The 25,778-nt window shown below is 42.9% G+C and overlaps 1 protein-coding gene across 17 annotated transcripts in view; it reads left to right on the top strand.

Moving 5' to 3' along the window:
* Positions 1 to 20,785, top strand: part of PTPRF (protein tyrosine phosphatase receptor type F) — a 717,955-nt gene extending 697,170 nt beyond the window's left edge. For 12 of the 17 annotated variants that reach the window (XM_075832637.1, XM_075832636.1, XM_075832645.1 and 9 more), the window contains 20 exons: positions 564 to 1,142; positions 1,235 to 1,332; positions 2,451 to 2,704; positions 2,793 to 2,880; positions 3,353 to 3,559; positions 4,145 to 4,299; positions 6,574 to 6,689; positions 7,801 to 7,833; positions 8,671 to 8,768; positions 8,855 to 8,978; positions 9,060 to 9,235; positions 9,802 to 9,921; positions 10,617 to 10,771; positions 11,562 to 11,847; positions 15,078 to 15,256; positions 16,111 to 16,237; positions 16,805 to 16,930; positions 17,236 to 17,390; positions 17,523 to 17,658; positions 19,325 to 20,785. In XM_075832637.1, coding sequence (XP_075688752.1) covers positions 564 to 1,142; positions 1,235 to 1,332; positions 2,451 to 2,704; positions 2,793 to 2,880; positions 3,353 to 3,559; positions 4,145 to 4,299; positions 6,574 to 6,689; positions 7,801 to 7,833; positions 8,671 to 8,768; positions 8,855 to 8,978; positions 9,060 to 9,235; positions 9,802 to 9,921; positions 10,617 to 10,771; positions 11,562 to 11,847; positions 15,078 to 15,256; positions 16,111 to 16,237; positions 16,805 to 16,930; positions 17,236 to 17,390; positions 17,523 to 17,658; positions 19,325 to 19,393 — 3,281 coding nt within the window. In that variant the 3' untranslated portion in view covers positions 19,394 to 20,785. The remainder of the gene's footprint in view (positions 1 to 563; positions 1,143 to 1,234; positions 1,333 to 2,450; positions 2,705 to 2,792; positions 2,881 to 3,352; positions 3,560 to 4,144; positions 4,300 to 6,573; positions 6,690 to 7,800; positions 7,834 to 8,670; positions 8,769 to 8,854; positions 8,979 to 9,059; positions 9,236 to 9,801; positions 9,922 to 10,616; positions 10,772 to 11,561; positions 11,848 to 15,077; positions 15,257 to 16,110; positions 16,238 to 16,804; positions 16,931 to 17,235; positions 17,391 to 17,522; positions 17,659 to 19,324) is intronic. The other 5 variants (XM_075832649.1, XM_075832646.1, XM_075832648.1 and 2 more) reach the window with 1 other exon arrangement.
* Positions 20,786 to 25,778: the final 4,993 nt, after the last annotated feature.

Below are 25,778 nucleotides of genomic sequence, written 5' to 3'. Positions count from 1 at the left end.
TTCTTCAAGAAACAAACAGATTGGATTTTGCAGAGAGAAAATTAAATTATTTAGTTAGAATTCTGCCTAAATTGGTCCCTTTATTGCCAAAAGGTTCATTGGGAAGCAACAGTATTGATGAGAAATTTTCTATTAAATCAATGGGATCCTCTGATGCTGCTGAGATGCTTCAAGACAGCCAATTTGGTCTCACCAGCCTCTAATGATGTTACATAACGATCTGATGACTCATTATATTGCTGGGGGGTTACGGAGTTGATAAGATGCATCTGTATAATAGTCACATGCAGAGCTGCATTCAAAACTCTGCTGGAGGTGAGAGCACAGCGGATCCATACAGGACACTGATCCAGCAGCAGACTGCAGTGAGATGTGAGGCCCTGCAGCCTGAGAGCTGGTGGAAAATCAGCAGATATGTGAATGCAGCTCTTATATGGCTGGAATAAAAGACGTATGTAATTCAGATGTAATGCAGATCAAGTGGAGCAAAATATCTTCTGTATGGCTGCAATACTGGAACTGTATGGCTTAAGATGGTAACCGTACATTTATGTGTATTTCAGTGCCTGGGAAGCCCAGCATAGGGATTAGCACAACCACTCAAAACACTGCACTAGTTCAGTGGCATCCACCTAGGGAGGTGATGGGAGAACTGCTGGGATACCGCTTGCAGTATAAACGTATGGATGAGGAAAGGTTTATAACTATGGACTTTGGAAGGAATGATCATCACTATACGATGACCAAGCTGCATAAGGGAGCCACCTACGTCTTCAAACTGTCCGCCAAGAACCGGGCTGGTTTTGGAGAGGAGGCTGAGAAGGAGATCTCTACTGCTGAAGATGTTCCCAGTGGCTTTCCACAAAACTTGCAAGTCGTTGGACTGACCACATCCACAACAGAACTGTCTTGGGACCCTCCAGTACTTTCCGAACGCAATGGAAAGATCACAAACTACACGGTGGTTTATCGTGACATCAACAGCCCTCAGGATCTGATCAACGTCACGAAAGACACTCACATAACACTGGTCAACCTGAAACCAGACACTACTTATGATATTAAAGTCAGGGCAAGGACAAGTAAGGGCCTTGGACCACTAAGTCCCAGCATACAGTCCCGCACCATGCCTGTGGACCAAGGTGAGGCTCGTAGGAGGACAAGAACGCAGGTGTCACACAGTAAATGTATTTCCAGAGATATGATAGCGACGTCTTGTCTCCTCTCATTTCAGTATTTGCTAAGAACTTCAGAGTGAATGCGGTGATGAAAACATCGGTCTTGCTGAGCTGGGAAGTTCCTGACTCATACAAATCAGCCGTGCTTTTCAAGGTCGGTGTTGTCATCTAGGGAGCCGGCAACGCTTCCCTGTAATGTTGTTTTTCTTGAGGTGGTTGTAAAGAACTGGGAAGGTTTCATATTTAGTGTTCGGGTTTGTGCAGAATTTATTGAGGGACCATTGTCCCGTGTTATACACAAGGATGATACATACACCTGGTGGCTTAAAGAGTTTTTCCACCTAAATTTATTTTTACAAAAATCTGAATAATGTGGAAGTAGGAAATAGAGAAAGATGTGATTTAAGTCTTGCTAAACTTTATCCTCAATTCTGTCTTAAACTGAAGACTCGCTGCCTTAGGCCTTATTCACACGAACGTGTATTACGTAATCACGCGCGTCGCACGGACTTATGTAAGTCAATGGGGCCGTTCTGACAGGTCGTGATTTTCACGCAGCGTAAAACTCACGACATGTCCTATACTTGCCCGTGTTTCACGCAGCACGCACCCATTGAAGTCAATGGGTGCGTGCAAATTGCGCGTGGCACACGGAAGCACTTCCGGGTGACGCGCGTGATTCGCGCTACAGTTGTTAAAGAAGTGAAGGGAAACATAAAAGCCCCTCCTTCTTTACTGTTCGGTAACATAAAAATAGAGTGTCATAATGATGCCGGATGCGCGAAAATCACGCAGCCGCGCACCATATACAGATGCCACACTGAAATTTTGCGCGTGCCAAACGGACACGTTCGTGTGAATAAGGCCTTACAGTGACATTGAAAAGACTGGCTGTTAGATAGGGTATCCCAAGATGGAAAAGGGTAACCGCAGCTTGTCAGCAGTGTCTCCCCAGGTGGGCAGCCCCTTTAAATGTCACTAGGATAGAGAATACAGGACATTTCTTTTCTTCCCACTTTTTTTTTTCCGCTCTGTAATATAGAAGAGCTTTTTCTAGGCTCTCCACCTATGAGGAATATCTAAAGAGCGGCAGGAGGTTTACATTATTGTCTCATTTCAAAGGCTATAAATACAAAATCCACCAGTAACCTATTTTTAAGATGTCTTTAATTACAAGTATTTGTATCTGCCGGTAGATCGGCTGTTTTCGCATGATTGTTCGCACTCTGAACTATAGGCACAGCCAATAACGTATTGTTTTATTCTGCATAGATCCTATATAATAACCAGAACGTAGAAGTAGACGGTCATTCCATGCGCAAGCTGATCAGCAACCTTCAACCAGACACAGAGTATTCCTTTGTACTAATGCACCGAGGTAGCAGCGCTGGTGGCCTGCAGCACCGAGTGTCCATCCGTACAGCCCCTGATGTCCTGCAGAGCAAGCCTTCATCTGCCAGCAAGTATATGGAGGAGGGCAAATTTACTCTGCTTTTGCCGCGGGTGCAAACATCTTCTCCCGTCAGGTAAGGGCTCGTGATATTCTTGTGGTTAGGAGTAGTCTTTCTTTCTTTTTCTTTGATAACTCCGATATATTTTTCATGGCTTTGACAGGTGGTATTACGTTGTGGTCGTTCCACTAGATAGTTCCAGGAGTAGCCTCAGTACACAGCAAAGTCCTGAGGAAATGGAGCTGGAACAGGTGAGTCATTTAGAACTTTTCTACTACATGATTGAATGTATTTATCACCTGGTCATGTGTTGCACACGATAGTATATGATAGAGTTGCATATATAGCAGTTCACTAATATTCTCCTAGTATCAGAATTGCTTTCCTTATATCCTGCTGTTGCCCTGTGAATCATAACAGAGTATAAGATATATATGCAAATCCTTACGGAATAAGTGAAGAATGACCTAAGGTTCACCTTCACATCAAGCAGCGTCCAGGCATCTGTAGAGTTGGCCACCGATACAAAGATGATTCAGCTGATATGATCCTAGAACAAGCGTTTATGCAAATAATCTGTCCATAAAAGAAAAAACTCATTGTAATCTGTCTTAGGTTGAAAGCCTTGTCAGGTTTGGACAGTACCAGCTATAAATGTTCAGTATTCGGGTCCATTCTTGTAATCTTTCATTGTGATACTCAAGGCAGCTGTCTTTATCTTAGATCCTAGAAGCCATTAATCAAGGGTCTCGTCGGCAAAAAAGGGAAGCGAGCAGGAACAAGCCGTATATAGCAGCCAGGCTGAACACGCTCCCGGAATCGTTCACTCTAGGCGACAATAAAGAATATAATGGTTTTGTCAACAAGCCCCTGAACGCACATCTGAGCTACACCTGCTTTGTGCTCGCAGCTCTGGAAGATGGTGACACGGTGAGTCTGGAGTCTCTGGACTGTGTACATAAATTATATTAGAATTATTTCCCTTTGGCCAACCAGTATATATTGTACTTCGGAGTCTTATCCGAAAAACTCACAAGACAAAGTTTGAGTTTTGCTGGTTAATTTCAGATACCCTGCAGGAATAAGTGTGTTCGAGTTCATTGATTCTCCATCCACTCCTCACGGAGCTGTAAGTGTTCTCAATCTCTGGATTATCCTGCACAGCCAGCATGGGAACACCTGTAAATACTGACGCTACTCATCTGTGAGGACTGTCGCCTGAAGCTCAGCTACACATGTGATGTCTACATAACTATAATATGTATCTGGTGTAGCGAATGAGCATCGTAGAAATGTTTGATAATTGTCACATTTAACTCTTTACTTCTTCCTCCTGACTTCCGGGACCATGCACAAATATTAATAAACTTGAAAACCATTGGGAGTCTTAGTAGAGCTGTTTGCTGATGTAAATAAAGGAGTGGATAAATTCCATAAAACCAGATCGTACAGTACTGGTGGTATAATAACGTCGCCTGGTGGAATAATTTCAGCTGTCCCTCATTGTTATTGCAGAAGAAATATGCAGCCAGTCCATACTCAGATGACATTGTGGTTGAAGTATCTTCGACCAGGCAACAAGAAGAGCCCGAGATGCTTTGGGTGATGGGTCCAGTCCTTGCCGTCATTCTTATCATCATCATTGTTATTGCTATTCTTCTGTTCAAAAGGTAAGCGTCTTTCTCATCGACTTCCATGGCTGGACCATGACCCACTTTAGACTTCCACGGTATCGGCTTTACTGTATTTATGTCTATGAAATCAGGTTTTAATTCAGTTTTACATCTGCTTTCCTCCAGCTGGTTGAATGATGATGTACGATCACTAGTATCTCCTGTACTTAGAAAGATCTGATTTCTAGGAATGATTGATCCAGAGATTTCATGTTATTGTGACTTCAGGTGTCAGGAAGGACGTTGGTCTCCCACGTGAGGACAAAGAAGTGCATCAATCTTGTCTACAGCTATATATATAAAATAATAGGTTCACGCTCGCCAATAATTTTGGTACTATAGACGCGCAGATTGTCGGCACAAACGATATTTAAGTCATGTTGGTGGAGTTATCCATCTACGACCAGCTGATATAATGTTCAAACATGTGGAGATGCCGATTGTAAGCCAATTATTCTGTAAGATAGAGTGCCGTATAAACTAAGGTCATATGAATAATGGTCAAATATAATGTCAAATGTAAATGAAAGCCATACTAATAACGTATATGGTGTCCAAATATAGAGGACATATACATAAATCTATATACATACAGCAGGTTGTCATGCTGGTAAAATCTACAAGAGACACAGTAATACATATAATACGGATTTACAGAAAATTTAGGCGGGGAGAAGGAAATAAAAATGGCTAGGATAAACGTTGTCCCTGTTCCACGGTCCCCACGGCTGATGAAACTTCTCCTGATTATCAGACAAATGACTCGTTCGCTGATCCTTGACCTGATCCATGACCGTTTAGGTGTAACCAGTTCCATAGGATTGGTGGGTGCGCGCCATGACGAAGCAATTGCGATCTTAGCTGCCGAAAAGATATATTGTATTTGTTCTGTCCTCTGTAGATTTATCTGTCATTATGAACTGCCATTCACATCCAGAGTCGTCTCGCAGTGTCGCGCATCAAACCCTCTGTATTATTGTATAAACCTGATACGGCAGATTCACTTTAGTCATTCAGAGTGGCCGTTATTATTCCTGTACATCCAGCACCCCAATTATAGATTCTCTTGTATCCACCCCCATGCGTAATTTTCATTATATGAATTAATGTAACTTGTTCTTTTTTTGTGCTTGTCCTGGACGCAGTAAGCAGGAGAGGTAGGAAGTTCCTGTTCTCATCTTGTGTCCGCCCCTGGTTCCCGTGCTAATCATTCCGTATGAAATCACAGATATCTTCAGACCACGAGTCATTTATAGGTTACTAGAATATGACCAAACTCAATCACATGAGGGTGACCATCTCAGATAATGCACGTAGGTCTCCTGAGATGTACGAGTCACCCTCAGACCTCCGGAATTGTCTTTATTTGCATGTTTATTAAGGCACGTCTGGCATCCAAAAAATAGCCCTTATGTCTATAAAAACAGTCAAATTCCTCTAATCCGGCAATAAGATCCTGGCAATTTCTGGATAAATAAATATTTAGAAAACTAAAATAATTTACCGGTTAGGGTAGGAAATGTACAAGTTGACAGCCAAAAAAAACCCTCCCTCATAAAGTATACAGGATCTGCTGCTGTCATTTAGGCTGTGTTCACATCACCATTCCTTTCGGTTGAGGGGTTCTGTCGGAGGTTCCCGTCGGGTTAACCCCTCAACGGAAAGGCAAACGGAAACCTAAGCTTATGTTTCCCTCACCATTGATATCAATGGTGACACAAATTTTGCTAAAGATTTCCGTTTATCACCGTTCTCACATGGTTCCGTCATATTTGACGGAATCAATAGCGCAGTCGACTCAAAATGACGAAACCCTGTCACAAGGGTGACAAACGGAAACCTTTAGCAACGCTGCCGTCACCATTGATATCAATGGTGAGGGAAACAAAAGCTTAGGTTTCAGTTTGCCTTTCCATTGAGGGGTTAATCCGACAGAAACCTCCGATGGAACTCCTCAACGGAAGGGTAACGGTGATGTGAACAGGCCCTTAGATGTTTTTGTAATCTGGGTATCATAATTACTAATCTCTTTTCAGTCTTGTGAGATTCCAGATTTTTCTGCAATTGTATGCCACAAACAAGTGCCGGACTATCAGAATGTCTGTATTATCGGTTGGTAATTTAGAGAAATTTTTCTGTATAAGGAATTGAATGAAAATGACCCCCACAGAATGTGATTCCATCTATGCAGGGATTGTTGTGTGGTCTGACCGCTTGTTTTTTCTTCAGTTTTAATTTCCCTTTTAAACACAAAATCGTATTTCTTTATAGGAAAAGAACCAACTCCCCCTCTAATAAAGAAGATCAAACACCAGGAGTCAAAGAATCCCTCTTGGGAAATTCCTCTGATCCAGTGGAACTGAGGCGTCTGAACTACCAGACTCCAGGTACCGGCCGTCTTCTGTCCTCTAGATTTTCCCTTTTACTTTCCCCATCATCATCTCCTGTTTTGAGGGCTCAGAACATCACAATTCTTCTTACAACGATCGATTCATAACACCCAAGTGTCCCATAGGTGAACAGTTGATCTTGTACATGTAGTATCTTGTGTTGGAAATCTATGTCACCTCTCCTCACCGTGTGGTGTCCGATATCTTCACTACAATCAATCATTGAGTCACAAAAATTCAGTTATCTGCTTCTAATTGTTTGGCACCATGCGCAGGTTTTTTTTTTTTATTGGATGTAGTATGCAGGAGCCATAAGCACCGTCGTGATGACTGAACCTCCAGCGTCCGCTCCTACATTAACGCTTCCCTTTTTTCTGACCTTATAGAAGGTTGTATAGGGGTCTTTCTATCTTCTCTGCTGCCTGAGGTGGAACGTATAGCATGTGATCAATCTTTATCTTTAGAGATGGGCACAGGAAAGCTCTATCACTGGGACCGTACAGGGCTTAATGCAGTCATGGAGGGCATATCGGTCACCCTACTGCCCCTTTCAGGAGAGTTACTCCCCTCACAGACAGTGCACCCGATAGTTGTCTAGAATGACCAAAGGTCATCAGTATCAGATCATTTCCAATGCATTCATCTTTGCTTGTGGTGTACTGAATCTCTCCTCGTCCGACCACCTGTAAGTCTTCATACAATATGATACTTTGATCTTGTTGGCGTAGAGAGAATATCTTACCCACCGTTATCACGTCATGTGGAAATGTTTACTTCAATATTACCCCATATCACAAGCCTCCCAGCATTGATGTATTGCTTATATCTTCTACTATAGAACAAAGCCAACGTTGGAAGCGTCCATTATTGTCACTTCTGGTAACATCTCAGAGCCATGAATTCAGCGTGCGATCTTAGCACCTGCCAGAAAACCACTTCATACTAATATTGCAGCATAGACGAGTGCCCCACATTCAGCCTGTATGAATATATACGGGACTATCCACTACACACGTCTATTAGATCCAGTGCCAGTCAGACCCTCCGTCTCATCTCGGCCGTCCCTCTAACTGCATTCTGTTCTTTGCCGCTTTTGTTTTCCTTGCAGGTTCCAGTGTCCCCAGTTACCCGAATATCTCAAGTTAGTTTGACAACTTATCGTAACCATCTAGAGAAGTTATCACCCCCTCACGCCCTACTCATTGCCGGCTCTTGCTTTATTTCCTTTACATCCTTTTCACCCCATGTCATAGTCCTCCTCAGCTGGGCACCGTCTTTGTTCTGCTCTCTGCGTATCTTGGATTTTGCCTATGATCTTGGTGAGAACATCATTCAGTGGGGGAAGACGTAGAGTAGCGACATGAGCTTTAGGACAGGTACTAGAGCAGGACGTGGATACTTGATCACATAGAATATTTCATTTTTGCAATGTTTTACTTCCTTTTGACCCTATTCCTTGATGCTTCTCATATCGACTGTGTGTATGAGACATAAGGAGATCTCGCTCTTCCCATAACTCCCCATTATTTATTTTCCACAAACCTTCTTTCAAAGTTGCAGTTTTTATGGTTTAACCCTGTAAAGTTGCTCTACCTGTTCCCTCCATCTTACTTTTGAGATTGTATATCATCTCGTATACGTCCCGGCTCTGTATGTCATTAATCTAAGGCATCTCTATCCCACATTCACTCATGGACTCGTTTTCAGGCATCGGTTGTGTTTTTTTCTCTGCCCTCCTCACTGCATCTCATTACAGCATCAGTCCGTCTGTGGTGTTGATTTCCAAGGCTCCACCGGGCTGCACCCTCTAATGCAGAGCATGACAATATTCAGCCATTTATAAAGCTGCTTCTTGCAGGGTGTTGCAGCATGCTGCGTGTCTATAGCTCTGTCAATCTGTCTCGCTGCACCGTCCATCTCCATTGTCATCCGTATGGCAGAGGTGCAGTGTTACTCATGTTTCCTTCTATCATCTCAGGTATGAGGGACCATCCACCCATCTCGATCAACGACCTCGCTGAGAACATTGACCGTTTGAAGGCCAATGATGGACTCAAGTTCTCCCAGGAATATGAGGTGAGATCCGCGTATTGTCCATCCTGTGTTTATAGTCAAGCCGTGAAAATTACGTTTCTTAGCGCCTTCTTGAATTTTTGTTTCAGTCTATCGACCCCGGTCAGCAGTTCACATGGGAAAATTCTAACCTGGAGGTGAACAAGCCAAAGAATCGTTATGCAAATGTTATTGCATATGACCACTCCCGTGTGATCCTTACCTCCGTGGATGGTGAGGGAGATCACGATTTGTCCTCCTTTAATCTTAACGTAGTTTGCTCTTACGCCTCTAATGTTCTCTTCCTCCTCTCAGGTGTCCCCGGCAGCGATTATATCAATGCCAACTACGTAGATGGCTACAGGAAACAGAACGCTTACATTGCCACACAAGGCCCACTACCCGAAACACTCAGCGACTTCTGGCGCATGGTTTGGGAGCAGAGGACGACCACCATTGTCATGATGACTCGTCTAGAGGAAAAATCCAGGGTCAGACATAATACACGGAGGGGGCACAGGGAGGGGTCTAGAGCTATAAAACCTGTCTGATTTACAAGGACGCTGCTCACTGCTGATATTGATATTGTTAGACAGTGGAAGAACTTTCACATTTTATTACATGCTGTGAGAAATATGACGAAGTGCGCTGTAGCCTTATTTTATGTCCCTACTTGGTTATTACATTATGTGCAGCATAAATTGATCTATAATACGTTATATATATAATGGTAGCGTCTATGGGCGATGACCACACGACTTCCCTTTCCTCATAGTAAAATAGCTACGTAAACATATGAGGATAGTCCGATGTCTCACCATCCAATGGTGATATCTGCCCAACATTGGCCACTCTAAGGCAGTTCAGTTACTTGAAATGACAGTAAAATTCTAATAATCTGGGATGACCAGGACACACCTCAGCGGCAGGTCCTCATCGTCTGGACCTTTAAAGTGTTAACAATGATAGCACTCATGATGGCACGCAGTAAACAGTTACAATAGTCTTACATTGATATACAAATGCGTTTCATGACAATGTTTTATCTGACTTACAGGTGAAGTGTGACCAGTACTGGCCGGGCCGCGGCACTGAGACGTACGGAATGATCCAAGTCACCCTATTAGACACAGTAGAACTTGCCACATATACAGTGAGGACGTTTGCCCTCTATAAGGTGAGAAGTCCTGTATGGTATCAGGCTGTATAATGGATTTTTTTGAGGCTTTGTCCCATGACTAACCTACAAACAGAACATCCAGGGTCACAGATTGTATTCAGCCTCTCCTGACGTCCTGCTCACCCGCATCCTCCTCTTCCTCCCCAGAGAGAGATAAGACCGCACAATGCGGTAGAAGCTAGACAAGCAAATTAAGAGTGTAATGTTTTAATTTAATTTTCAATTATAATATAATTTTACGGTGCGCTGAGCTTAATGAGAGAAACAATAATTGCAGATAGTGATGTAGAGTGAAACTTGATTTTGGATACCTATTGCCGTCTGCATTCAGTGCACTGCAGGTCTCCTCAGAACCAATCAACTGTTGTCAGAGGATTATTAATTATAATACCGGTTACCTTATATTAAATACATACTGGCAAGTGTCACAAGTTTATGTTTCTGAATAGGTGGATAAGGCTGACTGTGGGGGAGAGGTTTTTTTTTTTACCCTATGCAAGTCTGATTTGTTCATGGAAACAATTCATAACAGGGAATAATGGGGTGTCGATCTTGTAAATCTGGTCACGGAATGTGATTGAGCGTCTATACTTGCAATCCATCCATAGTTTTTGAAAAAAATAAATCAGTGTGATGTATAATAGGCATTTTTTAATGAGCACAAAATATGAGACACTTTCTTGATGTTACAGAACGGTTCCTGTGAAAAACGAGAAATCCGTCAGTTCCAGTTCATGGCGTGGCCGGACCATGGGGTCCCAGAGTACCCCACACCCATCCTGGCCTTCTTACGAAGAGTGAAAGCTTGCAACCCCTCAGACGCCGGCCCTATGGTTGTTCACTGCAGGTAAGAGACGAGTTCTAGTAATAGTTAATTTATATAAGAGGTGAAGGTGCTCCATTTACTGCGTGCGTCAGCGGTCTGTACACAGCTACATTAGCAGACAGCGGCAGGAAATACATTCTATCTTTATTCTGCAAATAGAGCTCTTGTCTAATGCCCTCTGACGAGGACCCCGACAGAAACCAGAAAACTAAGGCTGAGTCGATCTCTCAGCCCGGCATTCTTTACAGATCTTTGAGAGGAATCCTAACCACATAGGAAATATATATAATCCAAGCGGAGTAATATCAAATACAGAAATACACTCACCGCATCTGTCCTGCTCAATTCAACAACACTACAGTCACGTTGACTTCATTTGAAGAAGTTATAAGGGCAAAGCACTTCAATCTTGCCCCATTCTTGGTCACTGCTGAGTTTGGACGGTGGAGAATGGCTTGCAGTATCGTCAGGTTCTCACAGGTTGATCTGTTCTTTGACCTGTGGACCAGAGACAAAGTTAAAGATCAGTGTGCACAAGGTCATGTCCTTCACCTACAGCGCAGCCTACTGGGGTTATAAGGACTGGCACACAGATCAGAACGCAGTGAGTGACAGACCCATTGATTTAAAATAGAGCTGGTCAGGGTATACAGTTGCCTTCAAGTGATGGAAATATTGATGAACCACCAATGGAGGTTCTTGCATATGTCGCCATATAATGACTAAACCTCAGCCTCTTTTTAAAAGTGAAATGTGCGATTATTGTTGGTGACTTGTGAATGCAGACTGATGGTGTCTCTCCTCTCCGCAGCGCTGGTGTGGGCAGAACGGGATGTTTTATTGTCATTGATGCTATGCTAGAGAGAGTAAAGCTGGAAAAAACTGTGGACGTCTACGGTCATGTAACCTGCATGCGCTCACAGCGAAATTACATGGTGCAGACGGAGGACCAGTACATCTTCATCCACGAAGCTTTACTAGAAGCAGTGATGTGCGGTAACACGGAAGTGCCGGCACGCAGCCTGTATGCACATATCCAGAAACTGTCTCAGGTCCCTCCAGGAGAGAGCGTCACCTCCATGGAGCTAGAGTTCAAGGTAGGCAACCACTTCTATGCTTCAGAGGCCACAGCTACACCAGTAAGAAAATAGAGCGAGCAGAGAATTTCTGTTCATATTTTGCTGATCGCTGTCGGCCAGACAACAATTCAACCAGGGATTATGGAGTCTATGAATGTGAGATTTTATTCTGGTACCAGGGCTAACCCAATCCTATCAGATCCAGCTCTACAGGCAGCAAAGTCTTTGTCCTCATTTTCTTCTGCTACAATACATAGATCCTCAGTGGCATCAGGTCTCTACAGGTAATATTAGCTTATTGTTAGGTCTTGTTTATAGAGCTGTGACACGGCTCCATTGGGGAGTCATATACTCAATGCCAAAAACAAGAACAGATCTCACCGTGTAAAAACAGAGATTTACAAAAAACAAAATGAATAAAAAACAACTTTAGGAAAGGCTTTGTTGCTTCACATGGCTGGATTGAATCTATGGCTCCCATAAGGAGAGCTGTGTCAGGTGGGGTGAATCAGCTCGTCTACACGTCACTCCAGTGTTTGGGTTGTTTTCCTTTAACCCCTTCAGGACTGAGCCTATTTTGGCCTTCAGGACGAAGCCGATTTTTCAAATCTGACATGTGTCACTTTATGTGGTAATAACTCTGGAATGCTTTTACCTATCCAAGTGATTCTGAGATTGTTTTCTCTTGACATATTGTACTTTGTAAGTAAAAAATGTTACGATAAATTACGCTTGCTCTGCTATAACTACCACAGAAACATTAACGAAGTGCAGGGATTGTGAATAGACATCCCGTGGAATGTCTATTCACTGCCTAAACACTTCAGTATCGTTAATGTGTCAGTATAAGACAGCACATACTTGTCTAAAAGTATCCCTATGCGCTGAGGAAATGAATGGAGAGAAGTGTATGACGCTGATTGGTCACTGATTGGTCAGCGTCATACACCTCTGTACAACGCCCACTTGGTCAATAGTAAAACACGCCCAGTTGTCTATTAAGAAACAAATTAGCATAAATCTAAAAATTGCTCATAACTTGCTCAAAAATGTTAGTTTTTCAAAATAAAAACCACTGTTGTTCTCTACATTACAGCGCCGATCAGATTATGTAGGCGATAGGGCACTTATAATGTGGTGACAGCCTCTTTAAGGCTCCTCCACCTACCATTTATTCTGTCGTTGGTACTACCCACATGGACCACGACAGCTGGATCATCACCAGCCCCTCCCAGTCATTTATCCACCCGTTCCAGCTCATGCCGAACCCTGGCACCAGGGAGACAGCAAACCATTTGGTTGAGGCGGTCTTGGCGCCAAATTATTCTATCCGTCTTCCTGATTATAGAATCGCCTACAACTACCAATTGTCTTGCCTTACCTGCATTACCATCCCGCTGACTACTAGCTGGGCTGTTCTCCCGGCTGTTAGGGAGATCAGTATCCCCTAGGGCTGCCATTTCTGAGACCGACACCCTCGCATCATCACCCAACTTTGCATTTTTGTTTGGAATATCCAAAAAAGGATTGGCCTTCCTTCTCTTTGTTCTTTCATAGGCCTAACTACATAAACCCAGCTACTTGTCTGATCCTGCTGAGCCTTGTTGTCTTCACTCTCCAGTTCTATCCCACTACCTGTATGCTCACATGGGCCACAGAGATCTTCACCCTGGGACTAGGGCTCCAGTCCTGCATACATCAGGCAAAGTGTGCCCTGTTGAAACCCCTCAATCGTTTTGTACTTTTTCGTAGTTTAGGGTTTTTGTGTTCGCTCATGCAGAATACTTCCAATGGCGTTATGTCCTCTTTTTAACTCCGGCTTTATAACTCCACTTATATCACAAGCCACTTAATCTAGCTAGCCCAAAAGAGAGCAAGCTCAGAGTGAGACCAGCAGACAAACGTAGATCACCTGAAAGCACAAACCCCTCCCTCTCGTCAGCTGCAAAGAACGAACGAATCTGCATAGAAAAAAGTTAACTTTGTGTAAAGACATTTTCAAACGCACAACTTCAGACCTCAGGTGCCTTCGATGGCCTTGGATATTACAAACTCCCCATAAATCACCTCATTTGGAAAACTACACCCCACAATTAATTTATTTAGGGGTATAGTTACCATTTTTACACCACAGTTTTTGCCCTCAATGAATTGGAATTAGTCTGTGAAGAGGAAAATCAACATTATTTCCACAAAAAAGTATAATTTATTACTTTACACAAAAAGGAGCAAAAAAACACCCCAACATTTGTAAAGCAATCTATCCCGAGTACCGCAATACCCCACATATGGTCATAAATGTTTTTTAGTAGGAAAAAAAACCCTTTCTGGACTGATCCTTTTTTTGCTTTTTGGATTTTGTTTTTCACTCCCCGCCTTCCAAGAGCCATAACATTTTTGTTTTTCCGTCAAGCGAGTGGTGAGGGCTTATTTCTTGCAGGACCTACTGTAGTTTTTATTGGTACTATTTTGGCCTACATGCAACTTTTTGAACACTTTTTAGTGTAGATTTTGGGAGGAGTGGGGACCAAAAAAAAAATAGTGCTTCTGTCATTGTTTTTTTACTTATTTTTTTGTCAGTGTTCACCATGCGGGGAAAATAACATTATAGTTTCATAGTTTGGGTCGTTACAGACGCCGTGATACCAACTATGTGTCCTTTTTTAACATGTACATTTTTTTGCCTATAATAAGACATTTTTTGTTTATGTAACTTATAACTTTTATAAAACATTTTTCACTTTTTTTTTTTTTTTACTTCTCTCACTAGGGGACCAGGAGACTTGCAGCTCTGATAGCTGCTAGAATAAATTACACTACCTACATAGTGTTCTGTCATTGTGACGTGACAATCACTCTGACAGGAAGCCTCCGGCTGGTCCTCATAAGCTTCTGTACATGACAGCCCAGAAGCCATTGTCTGGTGTCCAGTTGCCATGGGTACCATTGCCAGCCACTGTACTTTCACGTCTGGGCTGCCAATCTGCGGCAAATACCTTAAATGCAGCGATCGCATCTAAGGGGTTAACTTCCTAAATCAGTGGCGATCGGTAACCGGGAATGCAGGCCAGACACCCTGCACAGGTAACCGGCGCTGCGGTTAACTGTAAAAAGTACAGACTGCACGTCAAGGTGCGGGAAGGGGTTAAGCTGTGGGTGTCTGATTAAAGTTCACCCATGTGGTTGATATCAATAAGTCTGGTCTGTTCAGTTGGTTAAATCTTTTAAAGATTTTTTTTTTTTTTCAGCTTCTGGCCAACTCTAAGGCTCACACCTCCCGATTCATCAGTGCCAACCTACCATGCAACAAGTTCAAGAATCGGCTGGTAAACATAATGCCATACGAGATGAGTCGTGTGTGTCTTCAGCCTATACGTGGAGTGGAGGGGTCAGACTACATTAACGCTAGCTTCATTGATGGCTACAGGTAACTTTATTCCCCAGGAATAAGGGGTTCCGGGCGGGGGAGGCTATAAAATGAAGAATAATATGTACAGTTCATTCACTGCTCATAAAAAAAAGAGACGTCATTCCAGATCTCAGAATAAGGCCGACTTCCCACGGGACAGATACACTGCGTAAAAAACACGCAGCGTGTCCGACCTGGAACCCGCAGGACACACTGTCCGAAAAAAATCACACCACATTGCGGTGCGATTTTTCAGATGGAAACTCCGCTGCGGAAGAAAGCCGTTCATACTTACCCCCTCCCTCCTCTGACATCCACACCGGCCTCCCTGGATGACGTTGCAGGCCATGTGACGCTTCAGCCTGTGATTGGCTGCAGCGGTCACATGGGATGAAACGTTATCCCAGGAGGCCGGACTGCAGAAGGGAGGAGAGCCTTCTGGGTAAGTATGAGTTCTTTTTTTCTTCCGGCATTACAATTTTTGCTGCGTAAATGCCACAAAAGTCGCAACGCTTGGCTTTCTGTTCCGGGTTCTGCTTCCCCATTTAATTCAATGGAGAAAACCTGCAACGGAAAATCAACAAAAAAAACAGCATAAATTGAAATGCTGCGAAATTAAATTCCGCACCGCAGGTCAATTTATTAATGTTTATGCTGTGTTTTTTCCCCGCAGTTTAGGTATGAGATTTACTAAATCGTACCTACTTTGATGGTACTGTAAACGCTGCGGAATTTTCGCACACAATTCCCTTGTGGAAATTCCGCAGCATTTATGCAACGTGGGAATCCGGCCTAATGGTCACAGCTGTCTGGTCTGGTTGACATCCGCTGCATCTCGTCCTCATCTGTTATTTCTGGATAATATTTTGCAGGCAACAGAAAGGGTACATTGCTACTCAGGGACCCCTGGCAGAGACCACTGAGGATTTCTGGCGCATGCTGTGGGAGCATAATTCTACCATTGTGGTGATGCTGACGAAGCTGCGGGAGATGGGACGGGTAAGGAAAAGCTTTGATAGATCTAGAATGAACTGAGGTTGGAGTTAATATGGAGTGTGTATATAAGGACCTGAATTAGCGGCAGGATGTTTTAAAGTCTTGTAAAATACAGTGAGGAAATGGAGTTTAAAGCTGGACATAGACGTGAACTGTTCCATCAATCAGCCCGGACTCCTCAGTAAACATGCGCACAAATGAGTATTTTATTTCTATGGTGGGAGGGAGATATCTGGTGCAATCTAACTAGGAGAAACGATTCTTGTCCAACATCAGGTTATTATGGTGTGTTCTCCATAGACCAAAGATACTCAGCAGATAAGACTTCCATAGTGTGCCTCGTGTAATTCGCTTCTGTCTTCTTCGGGTGAAGCAAAAAAGTAAATGTTTCTCTGCTTTCAGTGCAAAATATACGTCTCCCAGTTGTAATTCAGAAGTGTGAATGAAGCCTGACTTATTTTTCTGGTTGTTGATATTCTTGTGTTATTACCGGATGTTTTTCGATAACGGTCTTGCTACATGTGGGTACACAGACTAAGCTGTAATACTGCTGTACTTTACTCTTTGCAGGAGAAGTGCCACCAGTACTGGCCAGCAGAACGCTCGGCGCGGTACCAGTATTTTGTCGTGGATCCCATGGCTGAATATAACATGCCTCAGTACATTCTGCGCGAGTTCAAAGTGACAGATGCAAGGGTGAGGCTCTAGTTGGCAACTCGGACTCCTAAATCCCAAATATTCATTTACTTCCTGTTACTTGTTTAGCGGGAGCTCCGTCTACTAGTGGCCGCAGGCAGACAGTAATTTATCACGTACCGTAACTGCTTTGCAGGGGACGTGGAGCTTTGTAACCGAAAAACGTAGCCCCAACACGGATATTGCCTGACACTAATAATCAGCACAGAATTTTGGACATATTTGGATAGATTCACTTTTGGTTAGTTTTCAGAATTGCTGACTCAGGTTTGTCTAAATTTCTGACTTCTTCTCCCTCTCCACAGGACGGACAGTCTCGGACAATCAGACAGTTTCAGTTCACAGATTGGCCCGAGCAAGGAGTGCCAAAAACAGGAGAGGGCTTTATTGACTTCATTGGACAAGTGCATAAGACCAAGGAGCAGTTTGGACAGGACGGACCGATAACTGTTCATTGCAGGTACAGAGTAACATCGCTGCAGTTGTTTAGTTACAAAGTAAAGAGAATCGCCGTAATCTAAAGCTAAAATCTCCACCTTATAGACAGTGTTATGTATCTTATGAGAGTGTTAACCTGCTGTGTCTATGATAGTGCCGGCGTTGGGCGGACCGGAGTCTTCATCACACTCAGCATTGTCCTGGAGCGGATGAGGTATGAAGGAGTGGTGGACATGTTCCAGACTGTGAAGACTCTAAGAACACAGCGGCCGGCAATGGTACAGACAGAGGTGAGGAGCTCCCTGCACTCATTTGTAAATGGTTTTTAAAACTTATACTTGGGGCACGCAGCCGGCGCCTCATGTACGATTCCAAGTATATTCATGTATTTAGGCTGCCCCCACCCTCCAGTCAACACTTTACTCCCTATAGTAATAGGTAGAAAAGTGTCAATTAGCAGCTGGAGGGCGGGGGGAGCCTAAATATATGAAAATACTTGGACTCATACCCGAGGCGCTGGCTGCGTGCCCCAAGTATAAGTTTTAAATCCAAACTACTTAAAATTAACAAGTGACAGTGCCCTGAAATCAGCGTGTCCTCAGACAGGGCAGCATAAATATCTGACCACTCTGTTATAGATGTTCATAGAGTTTGAGCTCAAAACAATAGTATTAATAGGAACCGATATTGGACCAATAATTATTTTGCAGCTTAAGGCCACATGCACACGTTGCGTAATATGGTGTAGAAAATCATCATCGTAAAAGCCGCACTTTGGGTTCCCACTTTACATAAAAGCTGTGGAAATTGCGCAGCATTTACAGTAGCAGCAAAGTGGCTGAGATTTAGAAAATCTCATGTCCACGCAGCGAAAACTTTAATAAATCCACTTGTCGATTTATGCTGCGTTTTCATTGCTTTTCTGTTGCGGGTTTTGCATCCCCATGAATTCAATGATGAAAACACACAACAGAATGCCAAGTGTTTCAACTTTTGCGGTGGAATCGCAAAAATCGCAACTCGGGGAAATAAAAAAAAATGCATACTTACCCAGCACTCCCTGTTTCTTCCTGCAGTCCGGCCTCCTGGGATGACATTTCATCCCATGTGACTGCTGCAGCAGTCATTTTTCATCTTGGGAGGCCGGACTATGCATGGAAGAGAGGGATGGGGTGAATATAACCTTTTTTCCAGCGCTTCTTTCTGCAGCGGAAATTCTGCCCCAAAAAGCTGCATCATAATGTGGTGCGGTTTTTCGGACAATGTGCTGCAGGTTCCTCCAGTTTGGATACGCTGCATAGTTTTTACGCAGCGTACCCGACCGGTGGGAACACGGCCTAAATGGTGTTTTTACAATTTGATGCAGAAACCGGTGCAGATTTTATGCTGTGCATTTTGGTGTGTTTTTTTTTTTCATACGCTTGTCAGATACAATTCAGAGACGGAAATGCCAAATAAATTGACATGCTGCAGATAGGTCAATAAAACGTGCGGAAAATTTCCACAACGTGTAGATGAGATTACTTGAAATCTCATTTACTCTGCTGGTACTGTATTACGCTGCGGATTTGCTGAAGAAAAATACGCACGTAATACGCATTGTGTGCATTTGGCCTAAAGCTGCCCATATATGTTAGATAAACTTGTCCGAACCTGCTGGTATCGGCGGGACAACTTTCTAACATGTATAGGAGGGCTCCTGACTCTACCCTGACAGAAGACATGGGGGAAAATAATGTTTGGGCATGGTGGATTTCAACATACCTGATCCTTTGCTGCCGCAGAAGGCAAACTGTTGCCAGACACCTCTGGCAGCAGATTCTTTTCCTTCCCCTATTGAAAAAACATGCACGCTATAACAAAACAAGCTGATATTGCAAAGATAAGATGAGTAGCCAGATGAGATGAGGAGTGTTGTTCAGCTTTAACCCTGACTATTTTTATCTTGTTCAACAGGACCAGTATCAGCTGTGCTACAGAGCCGCATTGGAGTACCTAGGCAGCTTTGACCACTATGCAACATAACTACCGCTTACCCACTGGCCGAGCTGGGAGTGAAATGCGTCCAGGGACTATGGCATCGGACACGTCACCCTGTGCCGAGCCCTCCTCCTCCAGGCGCTGTTCCCACCTCATCATGAGATAATGCAAAGCTTTTGCAAGACTTGCTTGGGATTTCAGCACAATTCATTCCTTGTTCCCTTCCATACAGGTCTTGCTTCTCTGGCCCTATGTATGGCACACACAAAAAAATAATAATAATACAATTAACTTTTGGTTTTCTATTATTTTTAATCACTTTTTTTTTTAGAATATATTTCTTTTTTTTTTTTTTTTTAAGTCTGGTGTTCCTGTAGGGAAGCCATTTTTCAGTTCATTATTTTTATTATCTTTTATTTTTATTGTTCTTTCAAAATAATGATCACGCTAAGGCAAATGATTACGGTAAAGAAAATGCCATTCCGACTGCAGGAAACACTGTGTTGTGTAGCGAACACCCAGAGAAGAGGGGACAGTTTCTGGAAAGACTCACAAAAGCACATTCTGATTATAGCAACCTGGGAGACGACCGAGCACGCGCACAGGAGAGCCGACAGCACAAGGATACATTAAAGAATTAAGCAGATTATCCCAAATGAAGAAATCACTTGCGATGACTGGTTTGTGGACCTGTGTACTTGATGTCTCATCTCATCTGAAGCGTGATCGCACAGGAGCTGATGGAAATCTACAGCGCATAATCACTGACTTTAGCACAAGGGTTGGACAATGAGGGACCAAGCTAAAACAGCATTGCCCAGTTCTTTATATTTTTTACATTATATACTCTAACTTTTTTCCTTTTTGTTTTTTTTTTCAGCCAGCGTCTTTATGGCGCAGCTCGCCTGGTGCGAGAGACGGTTAGAGGTGTGGTGGTACCTAGAGGTTGCTGAATAAAACAGTTTATATTTGCTCAGAAATGTAGGATGAAGACTTGAAGGATATATTTTCTTTTACCAAGTTATATTAGTTTTAGGGGAATTAAAAAAATATTTTTTTTTCAGAACGGTGCCACATAACGATTCCTTCTGTCTACAAAAACAATAACATTTTTGTTATGTGCAGCGTTTTGGACTTTCTACTAAACACATCCCGGAAATAAAAAAATAAGTGTACTTCTGAATGGTACTCTGTATTACTACAAGTTATAAGAGGGCTGATGTAGGAAATAAAGGTGGTGGAGAACCCTTGAGATTGTATTACACGATGTAGGGGCTGGGAACCGACCTGAACGCTGTCTAATGTTGGATAAGGAAATCATTTTTACCTTGTGTATACATTAGTGCTGTTAGGAGTTTGCTCCGTTGTATACAGTATGTTTTCTATTTGTTAATAAAAATGAGAAAAAAAGCTATATTAAAAAAATACAACATAAAACTCAGTCTACTAATAACAGAATCTTTGCCGCAGGGAGAAAAAAAACCTCAATATTAATAAATTTGAATAATCGGGTTTCCTACAATTTTGTCCTAAGTGTTTGGTGTCTGCAGTTTGAGTGGAGGATTTGCTGCAGGATCCAGTATCGGGTAGTGACGTGTATTGCAGCATGGTGCCTCCGCTACATGGAGCTATAAAATACAGTCATGTGCATGAGGCCTAATACTACAGCACGGCTTGTAAGCGGCAGGCATTGACACCCAGAGCGGATCCTATGTGCCCAGATGTTAGTTTAGAAGTGCAATAAAGCAGAGTAGTGCCCAGAATTATCTAGAGCCGGTACTGCAGCCGTTACGCACGTGTCCACTTAATATGAAATACATGCATCCTATTATCCTAACCGAAAAAGCAGCATGAATCAATATTGTCCAAACATATAAAGTATGAGAAGTAGAAGTATTATAATCTATATGGGCTGATTCAAGGGTGTATGCCCAAAAAGCATCTAAACTGAATATATATAACCTAAAAGAAATAGATGCTCACAAAGCACAAGGGATAATAATGAAAATAGAAAAATACTTTATTGAAATACATAAGGAACAATAAACATTAGATTAAAATGAGGAATCCATAAACCAGTTAAAAACGGGACAAAAGACTGTAACGACTGAATGAATACAGAGTTCAAGTTTGTACCTATAGCAGACCTTCAAGAAAGTGCAAATGCAGCCCAAAAGAGGGCATAAAGATAATGTAATGACCTTATATAAGTGCAGCAAAGTGCTATGTAAACACAATAGGTGTATATGATCATATTAATAAGCCATGCAAAACATTGACATAGGTTTAAGCAAATATATGGTCAATGAAGACTGAAGGAAAGGAACGATTATCTGCAGAGTTTAACGCAACATATCAAGCAGGATGTGTCATACCCATGGTAGATACAGCAGGGAACACAGTCAGAGTCCACCCCAACGCGCGTTTCGGCGCAAATGCCTTCGTCTGGGGGTCCTGCTTGATATGTTGCGTTAAACTCTGCAGATAATCGTTCCTTTCCTTCAGTCTTCATTGACCATATATTTGCTTAAACCTATGTCAATGTTTTGCATGGCTTATTAATATGATCATATACACCTATTGTGTTTACATAGCACTTTGCTGCACTTATATAAGGTCATTACATTATCTTTATGTCCTCTTTTGGGCTGCATTTGCACTTTCTTGAAGGTCTGCTATAGGTACAAACTTGAACTCTGTATTCATTCAGTCGTTACACAGTCTTTTGTCCCGTTTTTAACTGTGGTTTATGGATTCCTCATTTTAATTTAAGGTTTATTGTTCCTTATGTATTTCAATAAAGTATTTTTCTAAACCAGAAAGAGAAGAAAAGTCATGACCAAGTATTTGCAAAATTACAAACAATCTTTATTTCAGTCAAAAATACACAGAAAAAACACATTACAACTATACACAGTAAAAAGAATGAACCCTCATAAAGAGATGGAATCCGAACATGAAAGCAGCCTGGTCCCCCTGATGTTAAAATGGTCACAAGATCCCACAAAGAGCATAAATAAATATTTTTAGGCAGGTGCTAAGCATAGTATTTGCACAGATAGATACCTAATAAAATACATGCAAAGTGCAGTAATAGGCAAACTAATGAGCAGTATACCTACACCTACGTAGTGGAAAATGAGCAGGAGATCAGGACCGGGAGGGGAGACCGCTGCCAGACCCGACGCGCGTTTCGCTGGTGCTTCGTCAGGGGTTTAACAATGCTACATCTATGTCTGCACCCCTGACGAAGCACCAGCGAAACGCGCGTCGGGTCTGGCAGCGGTCTCCCCTCCCGGTCCTGATCTCCTGCTCATTTTCCACTACGTAGGTGTAGGTATACTGCTCATTAGTTTGCCTATGACTGCACTTTGCATGTATTTTATTAGGTATCTATCTGTGCAAATGTACTATGCTTAGCACCTGCCTAAAAATATTTATTTATGCTCTTTGTGGGATCTTGTGACCATTTTAACATCTGGGGGACCAGGCTGCTTTCATGTTCGGATTCCATCTCTTTATGAGGGTTCATTCTTTTTACTGTGTATAGTTGTAATGTGTTTTTTCTGTGTATTTTTGACTGAAATAAAGATTGTTTGTAATTTTGCAAATACTTGGTCATGACTTTTCTTCTCTTTCTGGTTTATTATATTAGTCACTGTGACCATTGGCACAATTTGGGGCATTGCTCGGTTTGCTAAAGTATTTTTCTATTTTCATTATCCCTTGTGCTTTGTGAGCATCTATTTTTTTTTTAGGTTATATGCATCCTATTATATACCTCTGAAGTCAATGGAGGAAAACTGCTGCAAATCTACAAAGAGAATGAGATGAAGGTTTGCCGCAGAGTTCCCTCCGACTGTATTTTAGAACTGCATACACTTAATAATGCGTGCACATCAGTGACAATCTTGGGCTTCGTTCACGTCGGGACTCCGTTCATGGGTTTCGTCTGAGCTTTCTGTCAGGGGAACCCACGAGCATAATCCAAACAAACGGAAACCATACCATAGGCGACTGCGCTATTTATTGCGTCAAAACAACGGAACCCTTACACAACGGTGACAAACGAAAACCATTTGCACCGGATCCGTCACCATTGAAATCAACAATGATGCAAAGGGAAACCTATTGATTATTTCCATTTGGGTTCCGCTGACAGAACTCATGGATGGAGTCACGATGCAGATGTGAACAAAGCCTTAGCCACGCCAACAAACAGAAAATCATCAACCAAGTATGAAAGAGAAAATAATGACATTGAAAGAACGTACCACACCGGTATTTACCAGTCACCAAATTATTATAATTTTTTTTTTTTAAAACTGACCCATGAATAATGGGGCCCAGGTACAAAATGACGTAGCAGATTTTTTTTTGTAAGTAAATATGGCAATAAAAATGGCCTGTGCCCCATATTTATAGTATCTGGCATCTATTCTGTCTGCACATTTTTCTTGTGATTAACCGTTATCAGGTTGAGGGTCTGGTCTAATTTGCAAACACGCGCCAAATGTATTTATTTTAATGTGCATGTCACATTTTCGATGCCAGCTTAGACTAGACCTAGGATTGGAGAAAGGTTTCCTGAGGGGCAGTGCTACAAACTGGTCCACATAACAGGTTTTATAAATGTGTCCGAATCTCTCGAAAAAAAAAATCAGACATGGAATTTAAAGAAATTGCTGCTTATGAGTTGTATCCATGTACGGCAGTGTATGGCGGGGCGGGGCGGGGCGGGGGGGGGGGGGGAGGCTGCCGACTGTCACCTACCAGCGAAAGTAAAGGGAAAGAAGGATGTTGGATTACAAGATGCCTGATCCTTTGTCTGACATGTTGCTGCCAAAGTTGTTTTGAGGGAACGGGGGTGTTTGTCAGCAGCGTGTCTCCCCTGCCTTATGCCGAGGGCACTTGCTTATGGGAGGTTGGGGTAGATAACTGTTCACCCTACTTCTATCTTAGACTCTGTTCACATCTGCATCGGAGGTTACGCTAGGGGCCTCCGTCACATACTCCGTTGTTTAAGCCTGGGAGACTAGTACAGCATGCACACCGTGATGAAAACCTGACGGACCCCATTAAAGTCTCTAGAAGTTGCATCAGGCACCTTTGGTTTCCTCCATGCGACTGATCTGGTGGCTCTTTTTTGTTCCTATGACTGAGCAGAACAAGGCAAAGCCCTGATGCAGATGTGAACACAGCCTTATCTGATAAAACCACTCAAATTCGGCTTCTGGTAAAGCTCGAGATGTTATGCTCAATCTCTATATCCCTGGTATAAAAGAATCACTTACCGAGTGAAATTCTGCATTGTTCTGAAATGTAAACAACATTTTGCTTACTACTCATCATTATTAGAATTGTCATTGCACATGTACTTGATAGACACAATCACTGAACTTATTATAAAGTAAACATTTTATCGCCATATAGTGCACAGTGACCTATCCATATAACATATCTCCCAACCGTCCCGGATTCAGCGAGACAGTCTCCGATTCCGGCCGCTGTCCCGGGCGGCTGGTGGTATGTCCCGCTGTCAACTGTATCTGCGTATTAAGGACACAGAGTTGAACCAAATGCTGAAGCAGGGAACCAGCCGCTCCCTGTTTCAGCATTAGCTCAGAGCAGAGGGTGCTCCTCCACTCGCCGAGGACTCCCTGGACACAGCTCTACTGTAAGTGCTGTACCCGGGGAAGCCCTTGACGTCACTGTCCATATATGGACAGTGACATCAGGGTCTACTCCTAGAGCGGAATCCCCTGTCAAAGCGTTGGCAATTCTATGGCAGGGGATTCCGCTCCTGGAGTAGCCCTTGACATCACTATCCATATAGGGACAGTGACATCAGGGCTTGCCTCTAGGAGCGGAATCCCCAGCCTATGCTCTGGCTGGGGATTCCAGTCCTAGAATGAGTCCCAATGGCACTATCTACAGGGGGTTGTGGTACTAACTATATAGTGGCACTATCTACAAGGGCACTGGCACTAGGGAGCATTCCACTGTATGGGGCAGCATTGGGGGCGTTAAACTGTATGAGGGCATCTGTGAGGGCTTTATACTGTGTGGGGGCAGCTATTTGGCATTATACTACGTGGCAGGCACTATGGGAGCATGAAACTGTGTGGGCTGAACCGGGTGTGTATGGGCGGGGATTGGGTGGGATTAGAGGCGTGACTTAAACGAGAAAAAAAAATGCAGCTACACACGCTGCATCGGTTGGGAGTTATGTATACAATGACCGCTATCATGCCTCTGTTATTAGTCCCATCATAGCCAGCACAGAGTAAAATCTGTAGTGGTCTAGGGCAGTAAAGGCGTTGCTGGCTACATCCCTGGTGGTCTAGGGGGTTAGATCCAAAATTCTGTGCTGATTAATTTCATAACATTTTAATAGCGGTTGGATTTTTTTTTTTCACCACTGAAGGTG

This window comes from Rhinoderma darwinii, chromosome 7, assembly GCF_050947455.1.
Source record: "Rhinoderma darwinii isolate aRhiDar2 chromosome 7, aRhiDar2.hap1, whole genome shotgun sequence".
Lineage (NCBI taxonomy): Eukaryota > Metazoa > Chordata > Amphibia > Anura > Rhinodermatidae > Rhinoderma > Rhinoderma darwinii.
Note: the sequence above shows the minus strand (reverse complement) of the source record. Positions and strands in the feature narration are given on the sequence as shown.